Genomic DNA, 26306 nt, shown 5'->3' with positions numbered 1-26306 from the left:
GTTTACTTGTGTGTGATATCATGTGCGATATAAGCAGTCCTGCAGCGTGTTTACTTGTGTGGGATATCACGTGCGATACAAGCAGTCCTGCAGCGTGTTTACTTAGGTGTGATGTCATGTGCGATGCAAGCAGTCCTGCCACATGTGTGTGATATCATGTGCAATACAAGCAGTCTTGCAGAGTGTTTACTTGTGTGTGATATCGTGTGCGATACAAACAGTCCTGCAGAGTGTTTGTGATATTTTGTGCGATACAAGCAGTCATGCACAGTGTTTACTTGTGTGTGATACCATGTGCGATTCAAGAGGTCCTGCAGAGTAATTACTTGCGTGTGATATCATGTGCGATAAAAGCAGTCCTTCCGCATGTTTACATGTGTGTGGTATCATGTGCGATACAAGTGGCCTGCAGAATATTTGTGTGAGGTATCATGTGCGATTCAAGCAGTTCTGCAGCGTGTTAACTTGTGTGTGATATCATGTACGACTCAAGCAATCTTGCAGCGTATTTACTTGTTTGTGATATAATGTGCAATACAAACGGTCCTGCAGATTGTTTACTTGTGTGTGATATCATGTGCGACACAAGCAGTCCTGCAGCGTGTTTACTTGTGTGTAATATCATGTGTGGTACAAGTGGTTCTGCAGCGTGTTTACTTGTGTGTAATATCATGTGCGATGCAAGCAGTCCTGTGGCGTGTTTGTGTGTGATATCATGTGCAATACAAGCGGTCCTGCAGTGTTTGATATGTGCGATACAAGCGGTTCTGCAGAGTGTTTACTTGCGTGTGATATCATGTGTAATACAAGCGGTCCTTCCGCATGTTTACTTGAGTGTAATATCATGTGCGATACAAGCAGTCCTGTGGTGTGTTTGTGTGTGATATCATGTGCAATACAAGCAGTCCTGTAGAGTGTTTATGTGTGATATCTTGTGCGATACAAGTGGTCCTGCAGTGTTTACTTGCATGTGATATAATGTGCGATACAAGCAGTCCTTCCGCATGTTTACTTGAGTGTGATATAATTTGCGATACAAGCAGTCCTGCAAAGTGTTTACTTACCTGTGATCTCATGTGCGATACAAGCGGTCCTGCAGCGTGTTTGCTTGAGTGTTATATGTGCAATACAAGCGGCCCTGCAGAGTGTTTGTGTGTGATATCATGTGCGATATATGCGGTTCTGCAGAGTGTTTACTTGTGTGCGATATCATGTGCGGTACAAGCGGTCTTGCAGAGTAATTAACTTGATCACCCCATGGGCGGTGAGGGGAGCAGTGAGCAGCAGTGGTGGCTGCGCCCGGGAATCATTTTTGGTGATTTAACCCCCAATTCCAACAAATAACTTTAACTTCATGAATTATTGTGACCTACAGGTGTCATTAAAAAAGGAACTACCGATCACTTCAACTTAAAGACAGCATAAGTCCCTTTCAGATGTTTAATATTAGTTATGTTAGTGTTTTTTTAATAATCACCATTCTTCTCCGACTCATTTCACTTCATCAAACCTTTTCTAACATTCCACACTACTAAATGTATAATCCCTGCTGATATCGTATCAGATCAATATCTGTATCAGAAGTAAAACAAGTTGTATCGGGTCACTTTAATAACAAACGTTCCCAGAAGAGAGTCAACTGCAATGGGAGGGACTCATTTCCTTCACTTCCTGTACTTTATGTCCCCAAAAAAGCACCAAAAACTACAGAATTGAACATTTGTCCACCATAATTATTTTTGTTTTCTGCTGGGAATCTTCACCTGCACAAACAAGCACTCTCCACTCGGGTGTTGGTCATGTGACCTGGGTGTTGGTCGTGTGACCCGGGTGTTCCACTTATGTTATGTTGCCAAGACAAACTTGGACAGGAAGTGGCGGCATCCTAGCATCACGCTTGCAACATTCCCTCCAGCGCGGCCACCCAGTCGCTGGGAGAGTCCTCCTCAAAGTCTCTGTGGGGGGAGGGAGAAACATGTGGTCATCAGGTCACATGATCAACCCCCTGATTAGGGACACCTGCACACCCATGTTGACTAACGTGATGCATGTGACCGGCCTTTAAAGGCCTACTGAAATGAGATTTTCTTATTTAAACGGGGATAGCAGGTCCATTCTCTGTGTCATACTTGATCATTTCACGATATTGCCATATTTTTACTGAAAGGATTTAGTAGAGAACATCGATGATAAAGTTCGCAACTTTTGGTCGCTAATAAAAAGCCTTGCCTTTACCGGAAGTAGCAGACGATGTGCGCATGACGTCACGGGTTGTAGAGCTCCTCACATCCTCACATTGTTTACAACCATAGCCAGCAGCAGCAAGAGCTATTCGGACCGAGAAAGCGACAATTTCCCCATTAATTTGAGCGAGGATGGAAGATTCGTGGATGAGGAAATTTAGAGTGAAGGACTAGGGGAGGAAAAAAAAAAAAAGGCGATTGCAGTGGGAGCGATTCAGATGTTATTAGACACGTTTACTAGGATAATTCTCGAAAATCCCTTATCCGCCTATTGTGTTGCTAGTGTTTTAGTGAGATTAAATAGTACCTGAAAGTTGGAGGGGTGTGGCCACGGGTGTGTTGACGTTTGAGTCTCTGAGGGAAGTCACGGCAGCTGCAGCAGGACGGAAGCGCCGCTGATGTCTCCGGTAAGAGGCGACTTATTACCACAATTTCCTCACCGAAAACTGCCTGTTGAAATGTAGTCGAGATCCATGTTGGCTTGACCGCTCTGATCCACAGTAAAGCTTCATCTTCGGGAATTTTAAACAAGGAAACACCGGCTGTGTTTTTGTGGCTAAAGGCTAAAAGTTTCCCACCTCCATCTTTCTACTTTGACTTCTCTATTATTGATTGAACAAATTGCAAAAGATTCAGCAACACAGATGTCCAGAATACTGTGTAATTATACGATTAAAGCAGACTACTTATAGCTTGGATCGGGCTGGAAAATAATGTCCGCTACAACCCGAGACGTCAAACGCACGCCTCATCATACCGACGTTTTCAACACGACACTCCGCGGAAAATTTAAAACTGCAATTTAGTAAACTAAAAAGGCCGTATTGGCATGTGTTAAAATGTTAATATTTCATCATTGATACATAAACTATCAGACTGCGTGGTGGGTAGTAGTAGGCCTTTAAACGCTGCACACAAACACTGACCGCTCCACCTGCTGGCTGCGTTGAAAACTGCAACATTGACGTGGCAAATATATTTTCAGGTTGGCGCTGTGGCGTTTTGTAAATTAAATGACATTTAAAAGATGAAAGGATAACAGAAAATAATGTTATTTGATTATAAAGCTTTTATGTTGCATTCAAAGTTTATTGTTATAATCAAAAATATTTTTTTATTGAAATATTACATCTGAATTATCATCAAATTCTTAATTTATTGTTGTGATGTTAACTTTATTTTCACAATTGTTAAATGTTGTTAAATTCAAAAATAATATTTTATTAAAATATTTCATTTTTATTCAAATTCCTATTTTATTTTAGTTATTTGATTTATTTATTTATTTTCATAATATTTTACTTTAAAAGTTGATAATCATTCAGAGTTTGTTCAAATACAAATCATGTTTTATTCAAATACTACGTCTTTATTATTATTATCAAATTCCGGTTTTATTTTGGTTTTATTATCTTTATTTTTTATAATATTTTACTTTAATATGTTATTCAATAATACATTCAAAAATAATATTTTATTCAAATATTACGTCTTTAATTTGATCGAATTCCTGTTTTATTTTAGTCATATCTTCATTTTCACAATATGTTTTCTTAAAAACGTTATTTTTTAATCAATTCAAAGTTTGTTAAATTCAAAAATAAATTTTTTTAAATATTACATCTTTATTCTTCTCAAATTCTTATTTTATTGTATTTATATTATATAAAATTTTTATATTTTATTTTTAAAACTTTATTCCATAATACATTTAAAGTTTGTTAAATTCAAAAACAGCATTTTATTGAAATATTACGTCTTTAATTTGATCCAGTTCCTGTTTTATTTTAGTTATATCTTCATTTTCACAATATTTTTTCTTAAAAAGTTTATTCTTTAATAAATTCAGTTTGTTAAATTCAAAAATAATATTTTATTGAAATATTACATCTTTATTCCTATTTTATTGTAGTTATATCATCTTTATTTATTTTTTTTAGAATATTTTTACCTTAAAACTTTATTCTAAAATGAATTCAAAGTTTAATTGAAATATGTCATTCCTATCAAATTCCTGTTTTATTTTAGTAATTTCTTCATTTATCAAAATAAAAATAATGTTTTATTGAAATGTTACGTATATTTTTGTTTTATGAAATTCCTATTTCATTTTTAGTTATCTTTCTATCTATCCATCTATCTATCTATCCATCTATCTATCTTTATATATATATATACATATGCATATATATAAATATATATATATATACACACACATATACATACATATGTACACACACACATACATACATGTATATATATATATATATATATATATATATATATATATATATATATATATATATATATATATATATATTATATATATATATATTACAATACTTTAAAACTTAATACTAATAACGATTTTACTCACAGAGCACACAAGCTTACTTTTTTGTCATTTCAGTACATTTTTGCTATATTTTGGCCATCTTTTTTGTTGTTTTTGTTTGTCTATTTTAGAAGTATTTTTTGCTAAGTGTCCATTTCTGTGACAGGTGTATGATATACTGGCAGTTATTAAGAACATTCCAAACCCAAACAGGACATAAGCATCTGTCATTTTTCAAAACGCATAAAAACATTTTGCATAGACTTTTTTTTTTATCCTACAATGGGGAAATTATGTGATACAAATAGTCCGCGAAAAAGCTAAAAACACATGAAAAAAGATAAAAACATTGAAAGATCACCGAGCTGATGCAAGTAGCTGCCATTTCAGCGGCGTCCATTTCTACATACGGCCACAAAAATACAACAACAACAAACCAAAACATTAGCAATAAATACATATTGCGCGCACAAACATAGATTTAACGTTATTTGCTCAAACCTCTTTGGGGAAACAGTGACAGTGTCATTTAAAACTTTAATAAAATTTTAACCTACTCAGTGGCCTATTGGTTAGAGTGTCCGCCCTGAGATGGGTAGGTTGTGAGTTCAAACCCCGGCCGAGTCATACCAAAGACTATAAAAAAATGGGACCCATTACCTCCCTGCTTGGCACTCAGCATCAAGGGTGGGAATTTGGGGTAAAATCACCAAAAATGATTCCTGGGCGCGGCACCGCTGCTGCCCACTGCTCCCCTCACTTCGCAGGAGGTGATCAAGGGGATGGGTCAAATGCAGAGGACAAATTTCACCACACCTAGTGTGTGTGTGACAATCATTGGTACTTTAACTTTAAAACGTACGTAGCATTTTTGATAAGTTGACTCGATTTCTGGGGTGACGATTCGATTGAGAATTGATACTCGATTTAACACAATTCTTGCAAAATATTATTTAGTGTTAAGTTAAAGTTTAAGTACCAATGATTGTCACATACATACTAGGTGTGGCGAAATTAATTTCTGCATTTCACCCGTCATCCTTGATCTCCCACTGGGAGGTGAGGGGAGCAGTGAGCAGCAGCGGTGGCCGCTCCTGGGAATCATTTTTGGTGATTTAACCCCCAATTCCAACCCTGTATGCTGAGTGTCCCATTTTTATAGGCTTTGGTATGACTCGCCCGGGGTTTGAACAATAATTACAATGAAACGTTTTTTCAAAACAAATGACCCAAAGAATATTTTTACATTAATTCTTACAGGAAAAACATATATATAATTATTTTCATCTTGAAAATATCCGCGGAAATTTCGGGGGTCGCCAGAATCCCGGGTACTTTTAAGATGGTGCCGAGTGTCCGAATATGTGAGTTTTAAGTGTAACCGTACATAATGTGCTACAGAGATAGCATAAAACAGGGGTCTCAAACTCAATTTGCCTGGGGGTCCCTGGATGCAGACACTGGGTGAGGCTGGGCCGCAAGAAAAGATTACTTAAAAATTCTAACATGCACGTTTAATGGTTTCACCTTCTTTGAACGGCTTACCCACCCTAGCAACACACTAGTCAAATCTCCCCATTTTTCCAGGAGACACTCGAATTTAAGTGCATCTCCCGACAATTTTCCGGGGAAAGCATTGTCAAATTTTTTGTCCTGATTTACATCCAGTTAACAATACCATAAGAGTTCCGTGCTAGCGCTGCCTTTACCGCCTTTTACTACATGTCATCGCTATCGACTTAACATCATATTAACAGCGTTAATGACTGCAAGGCATACTCGATCAACAGCCATACAGGTCACACTGAGGGTGGCCGTATAAGAAGTTTATCACCGTTACAAATATGCGCCACTCTGTGAACACACACCAAACAAGAATGACAAACACATTTTGGGAGAACATCCGCACTGCACCACAACATAAACACAACAGAAGAAATACCCAGAACACCTTGCAGCGTTAACTCTCCAGCTCCACCGAGGCAGAGGGGGGTTGGGGCAGAGTTGAGAAGCGGGGTTTGGTAGTAGCCCAGAAGAGTCAGGGCTGCTTGGGATTCTGGGTATTTCTTCTGTTGTGTTTATGTTGTGTTGCAGTGCGGATGTTTTCCCGAAATGTGTTTGTCATTCTTGTTTGGTGTGGGTTCACAGTGTGTCGCATATTTGTAACAGTGATAAACTTGTTTGTAAAGCCACCGTCAGTGTGACCTGTAAGTATGCCTTGCAGTCACTGACACGTGTTTGCAGAAACTTTACAGAACATGTGGCTGAGACTGCATGCTGTATGTTTGATGAAAAACTGGTTGCTAGGACTTGTGTTCATAAAAGCCAAATACAGAAATGTCTGGAATAGTACGCTGTTAGTACAAGATGTAGAGGGCGTCAAAGGCAGTGTCAACACGGTACCCATTGAACATTGTTTTGGAGTCTCACGGAAAATTCGGGAGGGTTGGTAATTATAGCAAATAAGACGCTGTCAAGCGCCATTCATATAAAACTCGCGGGCCACGCTAACACAAAATTTACATACCACGGTGCTGGTCGCAAAATAACGTTTCGTGGGCCGCGTGTCTGAGACCCCTGGCCTAAAACATTAGCATGCTAACATTAAAACACATGAGTGCTAAGGCTAGTATGTTAACATTAGCATGTTGCACATACCAAGTTTTACGACGCTAAGGTGTATGGCTGTGGAAGTTGGGGAAAAAAAGTGTAACATTAGCTGAAAATGTTAGCATGCTAATGTTTTCATGCTAACAGTTTAGTGTCACATACCGAGTTATATGACACTGAGGTAAAGGGTTGTAAAACTTGCCCAAAAAGTTAGCATGCTATCAATTAGCATGTGTCACATACCAACTTATATGACTCTAGGGTTTAATGCTGCGAAATTAGAGAAGTGTACAATTAGCGGAAAAAGGTAGCATGCCATTCGTTAGCATGCTAACAGTTAGCATGTGTCACATACCAAGTTATATGACTTTGGGGTAAAGGGTTGCAAAACAAGCTAAAAAATTATCAAATAATAATAATCTAAATAATTGTTTTAATTTTCTAATGGCGATTCGGATGCAAGTCCATTATTTGTGCGGTCGCCCCGGGAACAAAAAAGCTTACGTGTCCTCGTCGTCGGAGCGCGGCTGTAGGCGCTCGTCGTCGGCGTCGACTTCCTGCTCGGGGCCGTCCGTGTCGTCGCCCTGAGGCTGCGAGAGCGGACCAATCAGAGGACTGTCACCTGAGGAGGCGGTATCATTCATTCTTTGGGGTTACAAATAGAGATGTCCCATAACAACTTTATCACTTTAGATACGATACTTTGAGTATTGGCTGATACCGATATGAAACCTGAAACGATACCAACAAGAATCATGTGGAATGATTCAGAGGTGGTGTTGAAAAACCTACCATTATGACAGAATTAGGCCTCTGAAGTGTGGAGTGTTCATTTTTATTTATAGTGGTCAGCATAAATCATTAACTGAAACTCATGATGTGGACACATTTGTTACTGGATACTTCCTAATTCTGCCCTAGAGACTTTGTATGTGTAAGTAATATGCAACTATTGTTATTTGACACATAAATATGTCCTATTGGAGGATATTTAGATGTTAACTGTCTGTCCAGCTTTGCACAAGTAAACACTCTGCAGGACTGTCTATATCGCATATATCACACACAAGTAACCATGCGGCAGGACTGCTTGTATCGCACATGATATCACACACAAGTAAACACACAGCAGGACCGCGTGTATCGCACATGATATTGCACATACAAGTAAACACTGTACTGGTACCAGTGACAAACAGTACTAGTATTAATGACACATATTACTAGTATTAGTGACAAATAGTACTAGTATTAGTGACTAATAGCACTAGTATTGGTGACAAATAGTACTAGTATTAGTGACTAACAGTACTAGTATTAGTGACGAATATTACTAGTACTACTGACGAACAATACACATATTAGTGACGAACATTACTAGTATTAGTAACAAATAGTACTAGTTTTAGTGACGGACAGTACTAGTGAGTGACAAACAGTGCTAGTATTAGTGACAAATAGTACTAGTATTAGTGATCAACAGTACTATTGTTAGTGATAAACAGTACTAGTACTAATGAAAAACTGTATTCGCTTTAGTGACAAATAATACTAGTATTAGTCAGACAGTACTAGTATAAGTGGCAAACAGTACTAGTCCTAGTGACGAACAGTACTAGTATTAATGAAAAATAGTACTAGTATTAGTGACAAATACTACTAATATTAGTGATCAACAGTACTTGTACTTTAAATAGTGACAAACAGAACTAGTATTAGTGATAAATAGTACTAGTTTTAGTGGCAAACTACTAGTCTTAATGACAAACAGTACGAGTATTAAAGACAAATAGTACTAGAATTAGTGACAGACAGTACTAGTATTAGTGATCAATAGCACTAGTAATAGTGGAAACCAGTACTAGTCTTAATGACAAACAGTACGAGTATTAAAGACAAATAGTACTAGAATTAGTGACAGACAGTACTAGTATTAGTGATCAATAGCACTAGTAATAGTGGGAACCAGCACTAGTCTTAGTGACAAACAGCACTAGTATTAATGACAAATAGTACTAGTATTAGTGACAGACAGTAATAGTATTAGTGATCAATAGTACTAGTATTAGTGACAAACAGTACTAGTCTGAGTGAAAAATAGTACTGGTGTTAGTAACAAACAGTACTAGTATAAATAACAAATAGTACTAGTATTAGTGACAGACAGTACTAGTATTAGTGATCAATAGTATTAGTGGCAAACAGTACTAGTCTTAGTGAAAAACAGTACTAGTATTAGTGACAAACACTACTAGTACTAGTGACAAATTGTACCAGTATTAGAGACTAACAGTACTAGTATTGGTGACAAATAGTACTTGTATTGGTGATAAATAGTACTAGTATTAGTGACCAACAGTACTAGTATAAGTGACTAATAGTATTAGTATTAGTGACGGACAGTACTAGTAATAGTGAAAAACAGCACTAGTTTAAGTGACAAATAGTACTAGTATTAGTGGCTAACAGTACTAATATTGGTGACAAATACTACTAATATTAATGATCAACAGTACTAGTATTAGTGACAAACAGAACTTGTATAAGTGATAAATAGTACTAGTATTAGTGGCAAACTACTAGTCTTAGTGACAAACGGGGCTAGTATCAATGACAAATAGTACTAGTATTAATGACAGACAGTACTAGTATTAGTGACCAATAGTACTAGTATTAATGGCAAACACTACTAGTCTTAGTGATGAACAGCACTAGTATTAATGACGAATAGTACTAGTATTAGTGAAAGACAGTGGTATTATTAGTGACAAATAGTACTAGTATTAGTGACCAACAGTACTAATGTTAGTGACAAACAGTACTAGTACTAGTGAAAAACAGTACTATTAATATTGACAAATAATACTAGTATTAGTGGCATACAGTACTAGTATTAGTGAGAAACAGTACTAGTACTAGTGAAAAACAATACTATTAATAGTGACAAACAGTAATAGTATTAGTGGCAAACAGGACTAGTATTGGTGAGTATTAGCACTAGTATTAGTACTTGAAGTATTGACAACAGACCTTCTCTGTGGACCACAAAAGTGCTGAAGGCTCGCTTCAACTCTGCTTTCTCCAACAAACTCAGCAGCCTCTCTGGAGGATCTCGCTGCCATTGTTTGCGTCGCCTTCTCTCCTCTGGACACATCATCCACACACCTGACTTAGTCTGGGTCACATCATCCACACACCTAACTTACAGTCTGGGTCACATCATCCACACACCTGACTTACAGTCTGGGTCACATCATCCACACACCTAACTTACAGTCTGGGTCACACGATGGACACATCATTCACACACCTAACTTACAGTCTGGGTCACACGAAGGACACATCATCCACACACCTAACTTACAGTCTGGGTCACATAATGGACACAGCACCTGACTTACGGTCTGGGTCACACGATGGACACATCTTCCACACACCTGACTTACAGTCTGGGTCACATCATCCACACACCTGACTTACAGTCTGGGTCACACGATGGACACATCATTCACACACCTAACTTACAGTCTGGGTCACATGAAGGACACATCATCCACACACCTAACTTACAGTCTGGGTCACATGATGGACACAGCACCTGACTTACGGTCTGGGTCACACGATGGACACATCTTCCACACACCTGACTTACAGTCTGGGTCACATCATCCACACACCTGACTTACAGTCTGGGTCGCATGATGGACACCTCATCCACACACCTAACTTAGTCTGGGTCACATGATGGACACCTCATCCACACACCTAACTTACAATCTGGGGCACATGATGGACACATCTTCCACACACCTGACTTGCAGTCTGGGTCACATCATCCACACACCTAACTTACAGTCTGGGTCACATGATGAACACATCATCCACACACCTAACTTACAGTCTGGGTCACATGATGGACACATCATCCACACACCTGACTTACAGTCTGGGTCACATGATGTACACATCATCCACACACCTAACTTACAGTCTGGGTCACACGATGGACACATCATTCACACACCTAACTTACAGTCTGGGTCACACGAAGGACACATCATCCACACACCTAACTTACAGTCTGGGTCACATAATGGACACAGCACCTGACTTACGGTCTGGGTCACACGATGGACACATCTTCCACACACCTGACTTACAGTCTGGGTCACATCATCCACACACCTGACTTACAGTCTGGGTCACACGATGGACACATCATTCACACACCTAACTTACAGTCTGGGTCACATGAAGGACACATCATCCACACACCTAACTTACAGTCTGGGTCACATGATGGACACAGCACCTGACTTACGGTCTGGGTCACACGATGGACACATCTTCCACACACCTGACTTACAGTCTGGGTCACATCATCCACACACCTGACTTACAGTCTGGGTCGCATGATGGACACCTCATCCACACACCTAACTTAGTCTGGGTCACATGATGGACACCTCATCCACACACCTAACTTACAATCTGGGGCACATGATGGACACATCTTCCACACACCTGACTTGCAGTCTGGGTCACATCATCCACACACCTAACTTACAGTCTGGGTCACATGATGAACACATCATCCACACACCTAACTTACAGTCTGGGTCACATGATGGACACATCATCCACACACCTGACTTACAGTCTGGGTCACATGATGTACACATCATCCACACACCTAACTTACAGTCTGGGTCACATGATGGACACATCATCCACACACCTGACTTACAGTCTGGGTCACATCATCCACACACCTGACTTACAGTCTGAGTCGCATGATGGACACCTCATCCACACGCCTAACTTACAGTCTGGGTCACATGACGGACACCTCATTCACACACCTAACTTACAGTCTGGGTCACATGATGAACACATCATCCACACACCTAACTTACAGTCTGGGTCACATGATGGACACATCATCCACACACCTGACTTGCAGTCTGGGTCACATGATGACCACATCATCCACACACCTAATTTACAGTCTGGGTCACATGATGGACACATCATCCACACACCTGACTTACAGTCTGGGTCACATCATCCACACACCTCATCCACACACCTAGCTTACAGTCTGGGTCACATGATGGACACGTCATCCACACAACTAACTTACAGTCTGGGTCACATGATGGACACATCTTCCACACACCTGACTTGCAGTCTGGGTCACATCATCCACACACCTGACTTACAGTCTGGGTCACATCATCCACACACCTGACTCACAGTCTGGGTCGCATGATGGACACCTCATCCACACACCTAACTTACAGTCTGGGTCACATGATGGACACATCTTCCACACACCTGACTTGCAGTCTGGGTCACATCATCCACACACCTAACTTACAGTCTGGGTCACATGATGAACACATCATCCACACACCTAATTTACAGTCTGGGTCACATGATGAACACATCATCCACACACCTAACTTACAGTCTGGGTCACATGATGGACACATCATCCACACACCTAACTTACAGTCTGGGTCACATGATGGACACATCTTCCACACACCTGACTTGCAGTCTGGGTCACATCATCCACACACCTAACTTACAGTCTGGGTCACATGATGAACACATCATCCACACACCTAATTTACAGTCTGGGTCACATGATGAACACATCATCCACACACCTAACTTGCAGTCTGGGTCACATCATCCACACACCTGACTTACAGTCTGGGTCACATGATGGACACATCATCCACACACCTAACTTACAGTCTGGGTCACATGATGGACACATCATCCACACACCTAACTTACAGTCTGGGTCACATGATGGACACAGCACCTGACTTACATGTCACATGATCTGCTAGCGTACCTTGATGGTCATCGCCATCGGAAGACAGGAGGCTGGCGTTGGCCAACACCTGGATCACAGTCTCTGAGGGCTCGGCGGCCCAACGCCTTCGAGGAGGAGGTGCTTTGTTTTCCCCTGCAGTCAAACGTAAGATGAATCTTCCATGGATTCATGCAGGAATCTTACATGGATTAATGAATGAATCTTCCATGGATTCATAAATGAAACTTCCACAAATTCATGTATGAATCTTCCAAAGATTCATTATTTAAACTTCAAAGGATTCATTTATGAATCTTCCATGGATTCATTAATTAATCTTCCATGGATTCATGTATGAATCTTCGATGGATTAATTATTTAAACTTTCATGGATTCATGCATGAATCTTCCACGGATTCATGAATGAATCATCCATGGATTAATTAATGAATCTTCCTTGGACTAATGAATGAATGAGATTCAGGTATGACTCTTCCATCGATTAATTATTTAATCTTCCATGGATTGAAGCATGAATCTTTCGTGGATCAATTAATGAATCTTCCATGGACTAATGAATGAATGAGATTCAGGTATGAATCTTCCATGGATTAATTAATTAATCTTTCATGGATTCATGTATGAATCTTCCTTGGATTCATTAATTAATCTTCCATGGATTCATTTTTTTTAAACTTCCATGGATTCATTCATGTGTGATGGGACTCGGGTCCATTACACATGACTCTACTTCCATGGATTTATGAATGAATCTTCCATGGATTCATGTATTAATCTTCCATGGATTTGTGAATTAATCTTCCATGGATTAATGGATCTTCCATGGATTCATGAATGAATCTTCCATGGATTTATGAATTAATCTTCCATGGATTCCAGGAATGAATCATCCCTGGATCAATGAATGAATCTTCCATGGATTCATGTCTGAATCTTCCATGGACTCATGTATGAATCTTCCATGGACTCATGTATGAATAACTCGCTCATACCTTCCAGGGTGTCAATCAAACGCTCTCCTCCCAGATGGTGAGGGACTTTCTTCCCCTGGTCACCCTGCCGTCTCCCAGCAGAGCGCCACCCTCGTTGCGCCGCCTCTAAGACCTGCAAACATGGCCGTCCATCAAACGCTCTCAGGGTCAAAGGTCAGACCCCGTGCGGCGACGGTGGCGCAAGAGTACCTGGGGGGACAGGTGTGCCCGCAGGAGCCTGGAGACCCGGTGAGTGGTGAGGATGGTGCGCAGGGACGGACGCTCTTTGGGGTCCGTCTTGAAGACGTCCCTGAGCAACAGCTGCAGCTCAGGGGGGAGGTGCCTGGGTGGGGGAGGGTAGGACCCCCGACACACTTTCAGTATCAGACTCTTCCAGCTGGGAGCCTGGAACTGAACAATGACATACATCCTTGATATCATCATACATCATATATCATTGAAGATACATGGTACATCATGAAACATGATATATGATACATCATACATGATATAAGATACATGATATATGATAAATTATATATGACACATCATGTATGATACATCATGATAAATCATTCTTGGTACATGATACATCATACATGATACATCATGATACGCAGTGACGTGCAGTCAGGGGCGGGGAAAGAAAAAAATTTAAAAAGAAAAAAAAATAATTATATTGTTATATGTATCCACTGATTATACTATAAAGTTATTTTCCATTTAACTTCACTAGTTTTAAATTATTTTTTATTCAAAAAATGCTTTATTTTCACATTTGCCGTTCAAATACTGAGCAGAGACTTGCCGTGAGTCACAGCCTCCCCGTCGCCATGGCAATGACTCGGCTAACTGCTGGCTGCGGTGCAGTGAGACCGTATTGCTATATGAATTATATTATACATTTCCATAGTTTAGTTAGCTTAGGTATATAATGCACAGTGTATTTTATCAAAAACTGAAAGTGTGTAACATATTTCTTGTGTTTGGCAATTATAAAATGTCTGCAAAGACACACTGTGTGAGGCTCGCAGTAATCCCGCCTCCAGGTGGTAGAGGGCGCTAGTGATCCCAGGGATCATTCTTGTGGCTGCAGAAAAAGTGACAACAATCTACAGCAGGGGTCACCAACGCGGTGCCCATGGGCACCAAGTTGCCCGTAAGGACCAGATGAGTCGCTCGCTGGCCTGTTCTAAAAATAGCTCAAATAGCAGCACTTACCAGTGAGCTGCATCTATTTTTTAAATTGTATTTATTTACTAGCAAGCTGGTCTCGCTTTGCTCGACATTTTTAATTCTAAGAGAGACAAAACTCAAATAGAATTTGAAAATCAAAGAAAATATTTTAAAGACTTGGTCTTCACTCGTTTGAATAAATTAGTTTTTTTTTAATTTGCTTCTTATAACTTTCAGAAAGACAATTTTAGAGAAAAATAAAACCTTAAAAATGATTTTAGGATTTTTAAACACATATCTTTTTACCTTTTAAATTCCTTCCTCTTCTTTCCTGACAATTTAAATCAATGTTCAAGTAATGTTTTTATTTTATTATTGTAGAGAATAATAAATGCATTTGAATTTAATTCTTCATTTTAGCTTCTGTTTTTTCGACAAAGAATATTTGTGAAATATTTCTTCAAACTTATTATGATTAAAATTCAAAAAAGTATTCTGGCAAATGTAGAAAATCTGTAGAATCAAATTTAAATCTTATTTCAAAGTCTTTTGAATTTCTTAAAAAAAATTGGTTCTGGAAAATCTAGAAGAAATAATGATTTGTCTTTGTTAGAAATATAGCTTGGTCCAATTTGTTATATATTCTAACAAAGTGCAGATTGGATTTTAACCTATTTTAAACATGTCATCAAAATTCTAAAATTAATCTTAACCAGGAAAAATTACTCATGATGTTCCAAAAAATCTTTTTTTAATTTTTAAAAAAAGATTCGAATTAGCTAGTTTTTCTCTTCATATTTTTCGGTTGATTTTGAATTTTAAAGAGTCGAAATTGAAGATAAACTATGTTTTAAAATTTAATCTTCCTTTTTTTTCCTGTTTCATCCTCTTTTAAATCGTTCAATTTAGTGTTTTTTCATAATTTATTCTCTACAAAAAACCTTCCGTAAAAGGAAAAAAAAATGTACGACGGAATGACGGACAGAAATACCCATTTTTTAAAATATATATATATAGATTTATTCACTAAAGGTAAATTAAGCAAATTGGCTATTTCTGGCAATTTATTTAAGTGTGTATCAAACTGGTAGCCCTTTGCATTAATCAGTGCCCAAGAAGTAGCTCTTGGTTTCAAAAAGGTTGGTGACCCCTGATCTACAGTTAGCAAGTCAAATGCAGCGGCCGTTTATTTTTTCTTCTCGTTTTTTCCTCTCGCCTGGAGTTTTAAAACGGAGGATTATATATTTAAAATAAAACAGTTTGGTAAACTGGACTTCCATTTGAAGCAGGAGATAATAATTAATGGAAGCCCAACGCCGGAGCTAAAAGGTTTGCTTCAGAACATTTGAAAGAGCCATTTTGGAACCAAATAACAAAAATTGTCTCTGTCTGGAGCAAATGGGGGCGAGGACGTGTTCTCTGCTTGCATCACGCAAGTGACGTCAATGTTCGGCCCTCGAGAGCCACATACCACACCGTGATTGGTAGATTCCTACAGCTCTGCACACAACACTATCAAGCACCATTCATACAAAACTCGCGGGCCGCACTAACATTAAACTTTCATATTAAGGTGGGGGCCGCAAAATAACGTCTCGCGGGCCGCGTGTCTGAGACCCCTGATCTACATGCCTTCTCTTTATGGTATATGAAGACATCTTCAATGAGACTAATGCACTTTTTAGAGTGCTGCAAAACAAAGTGATGGACATTGAATATTGTCTTGCACGCATCCGCGACACCATTGCAACTCTCGAGCGCATGAGACTGGAGTTCAAAAGTTTCTGTGACCGATTTGAGGAGAAATGCTGTGCACTTGGCCTGGCAGAGAGTGGAGGCAGACAGTCGATTAGATTTGAATGAAAACGAGTGTTCTGTAACATTCTGGATGACATAAGCTATCAAATGAAGGCTAGGTTTGATCATTTTGGTGAGCTGGCTTTCCTTGGTTTGGTTGATTGTTCAAAATTCAGTGAAATGTCAAAACATTTTGATGACACAAAACTACAGAGCCTGTCCAAATATGCCAGATTCTTTGACTTTGTGGAACTAAAGGCGGATCTAGTTGGACTGTATAGCTCACAAACGGTGAGGGATGAATGCAAATCTCCTGGACAGCTTCTCAGCTTTTTGGCCCAGAAGGACCTCACCCAAACTGTTCCTGAGGCGACAAAGTTACTCCAGCTAGTGGTCACTGTTCCAGCTACTACAGCATCGGTGGAGCGGTCATTCTCAGCACTGAAAAGAATCAAAACATACAGTCGGAACAGGACCGATCAAGGACGACTTGCTTCCTTGGCAGTGATCTCCATCGAGACAGAGAGACTTCTAAAACTGAAGGAATATAAGGAAGACTTCTATAAACAAGTTATTGATGCTTTTGTTCAGAAGGAGCGGCGCATGGACTTCATTTATAAGTAAAGGTAAGACCAAAATAACATTTTTTTTTTTAATTAAATGTGCTGTTTTGTGTGCTACAGTTTGTATGTGTAAAGAATGCTGGTATGAGCTTTTAAGCATAACCCGTTAACTGATGCCAATCAAATCGTGAATAAGATACTCTTTAGGGTTCATATGTTTGTAAATCTGACTGTGATGAAGTCAGTGCCTCACCAGCCCTGAACCTCACAGCACGTCACTGATGATACGTCATAAATGATCAATTATATTATGATACATCACATACTGTATGATACATCATATACTGTATAGTACATAATGATACGTCACACATGATACAAGATACATCATATATGATACATCATACATGATACATCATGATACGTCATAAATGATAAATTATATTATGATACATCATATACTGTATTATACATGATATATGATACATCATGATACGTGACACATGATACATGATATATGATGCATCATGATACATCATACATGATAGATTATACATCATGATACATCATACATGGTACATGATATATGATACATCATGATACATCATACATGGTACATGATATATGATACATCATGATACATCATTTGACACATGATATATGATACATCATGTTACCCCATACATGATATATGATACATCATAATACATCATACATGGTACATGATATATTATACATCATGATACATCATACATGATACAGCATATATGATACATCATACATGATACAGCATATATGATACATCATACATGATGATACATCATACATGGCACATGGTATATGATACATCATGATATGGCATACATGATACATGATGTATGATACATCATGATACATGACATATGATACATCATGATACATGATATATGATACATCATGATACATGATATATTATATGTGATTTATGATGCATTAAATATGATAAATCATACATAATGCATGATAGATAATATATCACTTGATAAATGTTTTGTACTTTCTGTTATTTTATTATTGTAATAAAACTTTAAATTGTTATGAAACTTTACATTTTTATATATTGTGTTATTGTAATACAACTTTACATTTTCATTTATTGTGGTTATTGTTGCACAACTTTGCATTGTCATATATTGTATTGTAATACAAATTTACATTGTCATATATTTTGTTATTGTAATAAAACTTCACATTGTCATATATTGTGTTATTGTAATACAACTAGATTGTTATACGTTGTGTTATCGTAAAATAACTTTACATTGCCATATATTGTGTTGCAGTAATACAACTTCGCATTGCCAGTTATTGTGTTATTGTAATTCAACTTTCCATTGTCGTATATTGTGTTATCGTAATACAACTTTGCATTGTCATATATTATGTTATTGTAATACAACTTTGCATGGTCAGACATTGTGTTAATGTAATACAACTTTACATTGTCATATGTTGTGTTATTTTAATACAACTTTACATTGTCATATATTGTGTCATTGTAATACAACTTAAAATTGTCATATATTATGTTATTATAATACAACTTTACATTGTCATATGTTGTGTTATTGTAATAAAAGTTTGCATTGTCATATATTGTGTTATTGCAATACAACTTTGCATTGTCATATGTTGTGTTATTATAATACAACTTTGCATTGTCATATATTGTGTTATTGTAATACAACTTTGATTGTCAGTTATTGTGTTATTTTAATACAACTTTACATTGTCATACGTTGTGTTATTGTAGTACAACTTTACATTGTCATATATTGTGTTATTGTAATACAACTTTGCATGGTCAGACATTGTGTTAATGTAATACAACTTTACATTGTCATATGTTGTGTTATTTTAATACAACTTTACATTGTCATATATTGTGTCATTGTAATACAACTTAAAATTGTCATATATTATGTTATTATAATACAACTTTACATTGTCATATGTTGTGTTATTGTAATAAAAGTTTGCATTGTCATATATTGTGTTATTGCAATACAACTTTGCATTGTCATATGTTGTGTTATTATAATACAACTTTGCATTGTCATATATTGTGTTATTGTAATACAACTTTGATTGTCAGTTATTGTGTTATTTTAATACAACTTTACATTGTCATACGTTGTGTTATTGTAGTACAACTTTACATTGTCATATATTGTGTTATTGTAATACAACTTAGCATTGTTATATATTATGTAATTGTAATACACATTTTGGAGGTGAATTTACATTGTCATATATTGTGTTATTGTAATACAACTTTGATTGTCAGTTATTGTGTTATTTTAATACAACTTTACATTGTCATACATTGTGTTATTGTAGTACAACTTTGCATTGTCATATATTGTGTTATTGTAATACAACTTATCATTGTTATATATTATGTTATTGTAATACACTTTTTGGAGGTGAATTTACATTGTCATACGTTGTGTTATTGTAGTACAACTTTACATTGTCATATATTGTGTTATTGTAATACAACTTAGCATTGTCATATATTATGTTATTGTAATACAAATTTTGGAGGTGAGAGGGTTTTACCGGGTGTCGCAGGGTGCACAGCTCATAGAGGACACAACCTAGAGACCACACGTCGCTGCAAGACACACAAGACGGCAGTATGACTACACAACACACTGGCAGGTAAACAAGGTTTTCTGCTGGACTGGACACCCGTCACCTCTTATTGTTGTAAGGCTTGTTTTCCCAGATCTCGGGGGCCACGTAATAAGGGGTCCCCACGTACGTGCAAGCGTAGGCCTCGGCGCTGCAGCGTCAAACATTCCAAAGTAGTTCACAGTCCAGTTAAAAGCACACAAGTACACCTGGATCTTTGGGATACCTGCTGAGAACACACGCTGAGCCAAAGTCTCCCAGCTTGATGGTGCCTTCGTCCGTCAGGAAAATGTTCTGGAAGGTGGACAGAACAAAAATGGAGGTTTGGATCAAAGTGAAAGGTGCGTCTAACACTTTGCTCGCCACAAACAATTCATTGTGTATGATCACGGCAGTGTAGTCAACATATACTGTAGTGGTCAAAAGTTTACATACACTTGTAAAGAACGTAATGTCATGGCTGTCTTGAGTTTCCAATCATTTCCACAACTCTCATTTTTTTGTGATAGAGTGATTGGAGCACATACTTGTTGGTCAAAAAACATTCATGAAGTTTCGTTCTTTTATGAATCTGCTGGGTCAAAAGTATACATACGGCAATGTTAATATTTACTTCCATGTCCCTTGGCAAGTTTCACTGCAAGAAGGCGCTTTTGGTAGCCATTCAAAAGGGTTCTGGTTGAATTTTTGACCACTTTTCTTGACAAAATTGGTGCAGTTCTGCTACATTTGTCGGTTTTCTGACATGGACTTGTTTCTTCAGCATTGTCCACACGTTGAAGTCAGGACTTTGGGACATAGCTCGGTTGGTAGAGTGGCCGCACCAGCAACTTGAGGGTTGCAGGTTCGATTCCCGCTTCCGCCATCCTAGTCACTGCCGTTGTGTCCTTGGGCAAGACACTTTACCCACCTGCTCCCAGTGCCACCCACACTGGTTTAAATGTAACTTAGATATTGGGTTTCACTAGTAAAGCGCTTTGAGTCACTAGAGAAAAACGCTATATAAATATAATTCACATCACAGGGACAGATATAAGACCTTCCCGAAGAAAGTTCTGTGGTCAGATGAAACAAAAATTTAACTGTTTGGCCACAATACCCAGCAATATGTTTGGAGGAGAAAAGGGGAGGGCTTTAATTTCAGGAACACCAAACCTACCATCAAGCATGGTGGTGGTACCATTATGCTCATTAATTGATTAACGTGGATCCCGACTTATTTGGGTGTTACCATTTAGTGCTGAATTGTACGGAATATTTACTGTACTGTGCAACCTACTAATAAAAGTCTCAATCAATCAAACGACCTCTCGCCTGCAAGGCTGTTTCCTGCTTTGTAGTGTCAATATGGGCTTGTAGATCGTCGGCCCCTTTATTTGCCACAGATATACATTCCTGCTTTCCACAGTGTATTCTGCTTTCCATTAGTCACGGCCAGGACAAAAACATGGATACTTTTCCCTGGAATCATCCGTGAAGTTGCATTTACGTTTCGGCTTTTCTCTTGTGTTCCGTCTGTCTCTCCACTCTCTCTCTCTTGTGTCTGCCCCCACCCCCCAACCCCCTAAACCCCCGACCCAACCCCCTCCACATCCCACCCCCGAATTGTAAATAATGTAAATACTTCAATGTATATACTCTGATGATTAACTTGTGTGATGACTGTATTATGCTGATAGTATATATTTGTACCATGATTTGATTAACGTGGACCCCGACTTAAACAAGTTGAAAAACTTATTCGGGTGTTACCATTTAGTGGTCAATTGTACGGAATATGTACTGTACTGTGCAATCTACTAATAAAAGTTTCACAATTGTACGGAATATGTACTGTACTGTGCAATCTACTAATAAAAGTTTCAATCAATCAATCAATGGGCCACTTTTGCTGCCCATGGAACTGGTGCTTTACAGAGAGTAAATGGAACAATATAAAAGGACCAATTCCTCCAAATTTTTCAGGAAAACTTAAAATCATCAGCCTGGAGGTTGGGTTTTAGGCGCAGTTGGGTGTTCCAACAGGACAATGACCCCAAACACACCTCAAAAGTGGTAAAGGAATGGCAAAATCAGGTTTTAGAATGGCCTTTCCAAAGTCCTGACTTTAATTGTGTGGACAATGCTGAAGAAACAAGTCCATGTCAGAAAACCAACAAATGTAGCTGAACTGCACCAATTTTGTCAAGAGTATTGGTCAAAAATTCAGTCAGAAACTTGAGGATGGCTACCAAAAGCGCCTTATTGCAGTGAAACTTGCCAAAGGACATGTAAGCAAATATTAACGTTGCTGTATGTATACTTTTGACCCAGCAGATTGTCACATTTTAAGTAGACCCATAATAAATTCATAAAAGAACCAAACTTCATGAATGTTTTTTGTGACCAACAAGTATGTGCTCCAATCACTCTATCACAAAAAAATAAGAGTTGTAGAAATAATTAAAAACTCCAGACAGCCAGGACATTATGTTCTTTACAAGTGTATGTAAACTTTTGATCGCGACTGTACAAGACTGGTGGACCTTGGATTTGAGATCTCGGTGCAAGACCCGCTTTTCGTGAATATGGCTGGCGCCTGCACACATCTCAGCAAACCATCTCAGGATCTACAGGCAAAAAAAGACTTCAATGAAATAAAAGCAGGTCAGGTGAAAACTGGTACTTAATTCAGGGGTTTCCCTTCCGAACAGGAGAGATGAAGTCCGAGTCAGTTGCCATGGTAACTTTCTCAGTGAACCTCAGCTGGCTGGCATGTTTTCTTGTTTTCTCAACCCTCTAAGGAGGATAGTATGTAAACAATTACAGACATAAAGCCATCCGTAAAAAAATATATTGTTAGCCATTTAAAAACAATTTTTTTTTATTAAAAAGTCGGTAATGGTAATTTGAATCATTAATAATGTATTTTCATTTTAACGTACCGGTATACTGGTTATAAACTATCATATCCGACATCTTGATTCACATTTATCAGGAGAGTGTGGAGGTTAATTTGTGTCTTCACTTCAAATGCTTCTTTTTTGACACTGAAATGTTTTAACTGAATTGTCTTGCATTACAACACCGGTGTCAAACTGAAGGTCCGGGGGCCAGAACTGACCCGCCACATTATTGTAGTGGCCCGCAAAAGCCGGGGAAAAATGTGTGTTACTAAAATACTTTTTTTTTTTTTTTAACTAATGCAAATAATTATTTCTGTTTTGACAGGAAAAATGCGTATCTTCTAAACGTTATTATCTAATCATGCCAAATATTACATTATTATATAGTATATTACAAAAATTTGTTAGTAAAGATAACAATAGTTTGTACATGAAAAAAATCTAATATTATGAGGTGATTACTGGTACACATACAATGCTGTCAAATGATAAAATAAAAATAAAAAATAAATATATATATGTATATATATATAAATATTTATATTTTTTATTTTATATATATATACACACCCTGTTTCCATATGAGTTGGGAAATTGTGTTAGATGTAAATATAAACAGAATACAATGATTTGCAAATCATTTTCAACCCATATTCAGTTGAATGCACTAAAAAGACAAGATATTTGATGTTCAAATTCATAAACTTTACTTTTTTTATTTAAATAATAATTAACTTAGAATTTCATGGCTGCAACACGTGCTAAAGTAGTTGGGAAAGGGCATGTTCACCACTCTGTTACATCACCTTTTCTTTTAACAACACTCAATAAACCTTTCGGGAACTGAGGAGACATATTTTTGAAGCTTTTCAGGAGGAATTTTTTCCCATTCTTGTTTGATGTGCAGCTTAAGTTGTTCAACAGTCTGGGGTCTCCGTTGTGGTATTTTACGCTTAATAATGCGCCACACATTTTCAATGGGAGACAGGTCTGGACTACCGGCGGGCTACGAAAGTACCCGCACTCTTTTACTATGAAGCCACGCTGTTGTAACAAGTGACTTGGTATGTGTAAGTTACCCATGCCGTGGGCACTAATGTACCCCCATACCATCACAGATGCTGGCTTTTCAACTTTGCACCAAGAACAGTCCTGGTGGTTCTTTTCATCTTTGGTCCGGAGGACACGACATTCTGTGGACTCGTCAGACCACCGAACACTTTTCCACTTTGCATCAGTCCATCTTAGATGAGCTCGGGCCGAGAGAAGCCGGCAGCGTTTCTGGGTGTCGTTGATAAATGGCTTTGGCTTTGCATAGTAGCTTTAACTTGCACTTACAGATGTAGCGACAAACTGTAGTTACTGACATTTGTTTTCTGAAGTGTTCCTGAGCCAATGTGGTGATATCCTTTACACACTGATGTCGCTTTTTGATGCAGTACCGCCTGAGGGAACGAATGTCCGTTATATCTCGCGTATGTTCAGGGATTTCTCCAGATTCTCTGAACCTTTCGATGATATTACGGACCGTAGATGGTGAAATTCCTTGCAATAGATCGTTGAGAAATGTTATTCTTAAACTGTTTGACAATTTGCTCACGCATTTGTTCACAAAGTGGTGACCTTTGCCCCGTCCTTGTTTGTGAATGACTGAGCATTTCATGGAAGCTGTTTTCATACCCAATAATGGCACCCACCTATTCCCAGTTAGCCTGCACACCTGTGGGATGTTCCAAATAAGTGTTTGATGAGAATTCATTGACTTTATCAGTATTTATTGCCACCTTTCCCAACTTCTTTGTCACGTGTTGCTAGCATCAAATTCTAAAGTTAATGATTATTTACAAAAAAAAATGTTCATCGGTTTGAACATCAAATATGTTGTCTTTGTTGCATATTCAACTGAATATGGGTTGAAAATGAGTTGCAAATCATTGTATTCCGTTTATATTTACATCTACCAAATTTCCCAACTCATATGGAAACGGGGTTTGTATACATACACACACACATATATATATATATATATATATATATATATATATATATATATATATATATATATATATATATAATTTATTATTATTTTATTAATCACGAGTAATCTCAGGTTATTGCTTGCATGCATAATTGTAATTACTTAAAAAAAAAACGGCCCTCTGGAGGCAGCCATTACTGTGATGTGGCCCTCAATGAAAACAAGTTTGACATCCCTGCATTAGAATTTTGAAACCATTTTTTAAAATTATTTTGTACATCAAATCAGCCTGACAATAATACCTTGAAACAAAAATGTGTGAGCAAAATCCCGTTGGTCAAAATCCAGGGTAAACAAACTAATTGCAGAAATATTTGTTGCGTCAAATCGAAAACATAACAATTTGATTAATTGAGACCCCAAAAATTAAGTTACAAAGATTCCATGTGTTAAAAAGGCGCTTGTGAGACAGACACAAATTAACCTCCATTGTAAAGACATTACAAGTGATGATGTGTTCAGGAATAGCGAACAGGTTAGGTTATTACAGTACGTTACCATGGTAACTGACTCGGAGTTTGGAATTAAGGGAAAAACCAAGAGCCTTATTTACGTAATCAACACCGAAGTGTTTTCTTTTCTGCTGCTGGATCTTCTGCAGAATGTCTCCCCCGCCGCAGTATTCCATCACAATACACAAGAGGTGATCAGCTGCACAAACACCAGCTGCTGTTACACTGACACACACACGTCGACACGAACGCGTCACAAAGAGATGTGATTTACCAATTACCTTCAAACGCCTCATGGAAAGTCACAATATGAGCGTGTTTCATTGCCGACAACAACACCGCTTCTCTCCGGCACCTCTCCGCTTTGGCCTCCTTCTGTTACACAAGTGCACTTTAATCACTTTTATTATTTACATTATTGAATAATGTTTGTGTACCTTCGGCAGCTGTATTTCCTTGACGACATACCTCTCCTGGGTGTTCTTACACTCGGCTAACAAAGCCCTCCCAAAAGAACCTTCACCGATGACTTTGTGCACTGAATAACCCTCCATTAAAGAGCTTGGCACACAGGGTAAGAATTAATGCTTGTTTTTTGCCACTTTTGGAGTCGTCTTAGTGATTAGTTCTCTCTATTGGCTTATATTGTGTTGCTATTTCCGTGTTATTGAACGACAGACCTCTAACCCCGCCTACTTCCGTGGTTTTA

General features: G+C 38.0%; 1 protein-coding gene across 5 annotated transcripts; it reads right to left on the bottom strand.

Annotated features, from left to right (window-relative positions):
- Window positions 1–1593: 1593 nt before the first annotated feature.
- On the bottom strand, window positions 1594–26306 carry nek3 (NIMA related kinase 3). Of its 5 annotated transcripts, none has more exons than XM_061877879.1 (13): window positions 26035–26306; window positions 25879–25969; window positions 25699–25796; window positions 22748–22831; window positions 20449–20516; window positions 20287–20373; window positions 20148–20202; window positions 14221–14421; window positions 14032–14143; window positions 13058–13171; window positions 10219–10332; window positions 7693–7810; window positions 1594–1955 (listed from the first exon to the last, which is right to left on the bottom strand). In XM_061877879.1, exons 1-13 carry the CDS (start codon window positions 26149–26151, stop codon window positions 1892–1894), a joined length of 1323 nt encoding a protein of 440 aa, XP_061733863.1. In that variant the 5' UTR covers window positions 26152–26306; the 3' UTR covers window positions 1594–1891. The 5 variants fall into 5 exon arrangements, with proteins under 5 accessions (XP_061733863.1, XP_061733860.1, XP_061733865.1 ...); XM_061877876.1 differs by having other exon boundaries at window positions 25879–25972; window positions 26035–26305; XM_061877881.1 differs by having other exon boundaries at window positions 25879–25988; window positions 26066–26296.

This window comes from Nerophis ophidion, linkage group LG18, assembly GCF_033978795.1.
Source record: "Nerophis ophidion isolate RoL-2023_Sa linkage group LG18, RoL_Noph_v1.0, whole genome shotgun sequence".
Classification (NCBI taxonomy): Eukaryota; Metazoa; Chordata; class Actinopteri; order Syngnathiformes; family Syngnathidae; genus Nerophis; species Nerophis ophidion.
The sequence above is the reverse complement of the archived record's forward strand: the minus strand, read 5'-3'. Positions and strand labels throughout refer to the sequence as shown.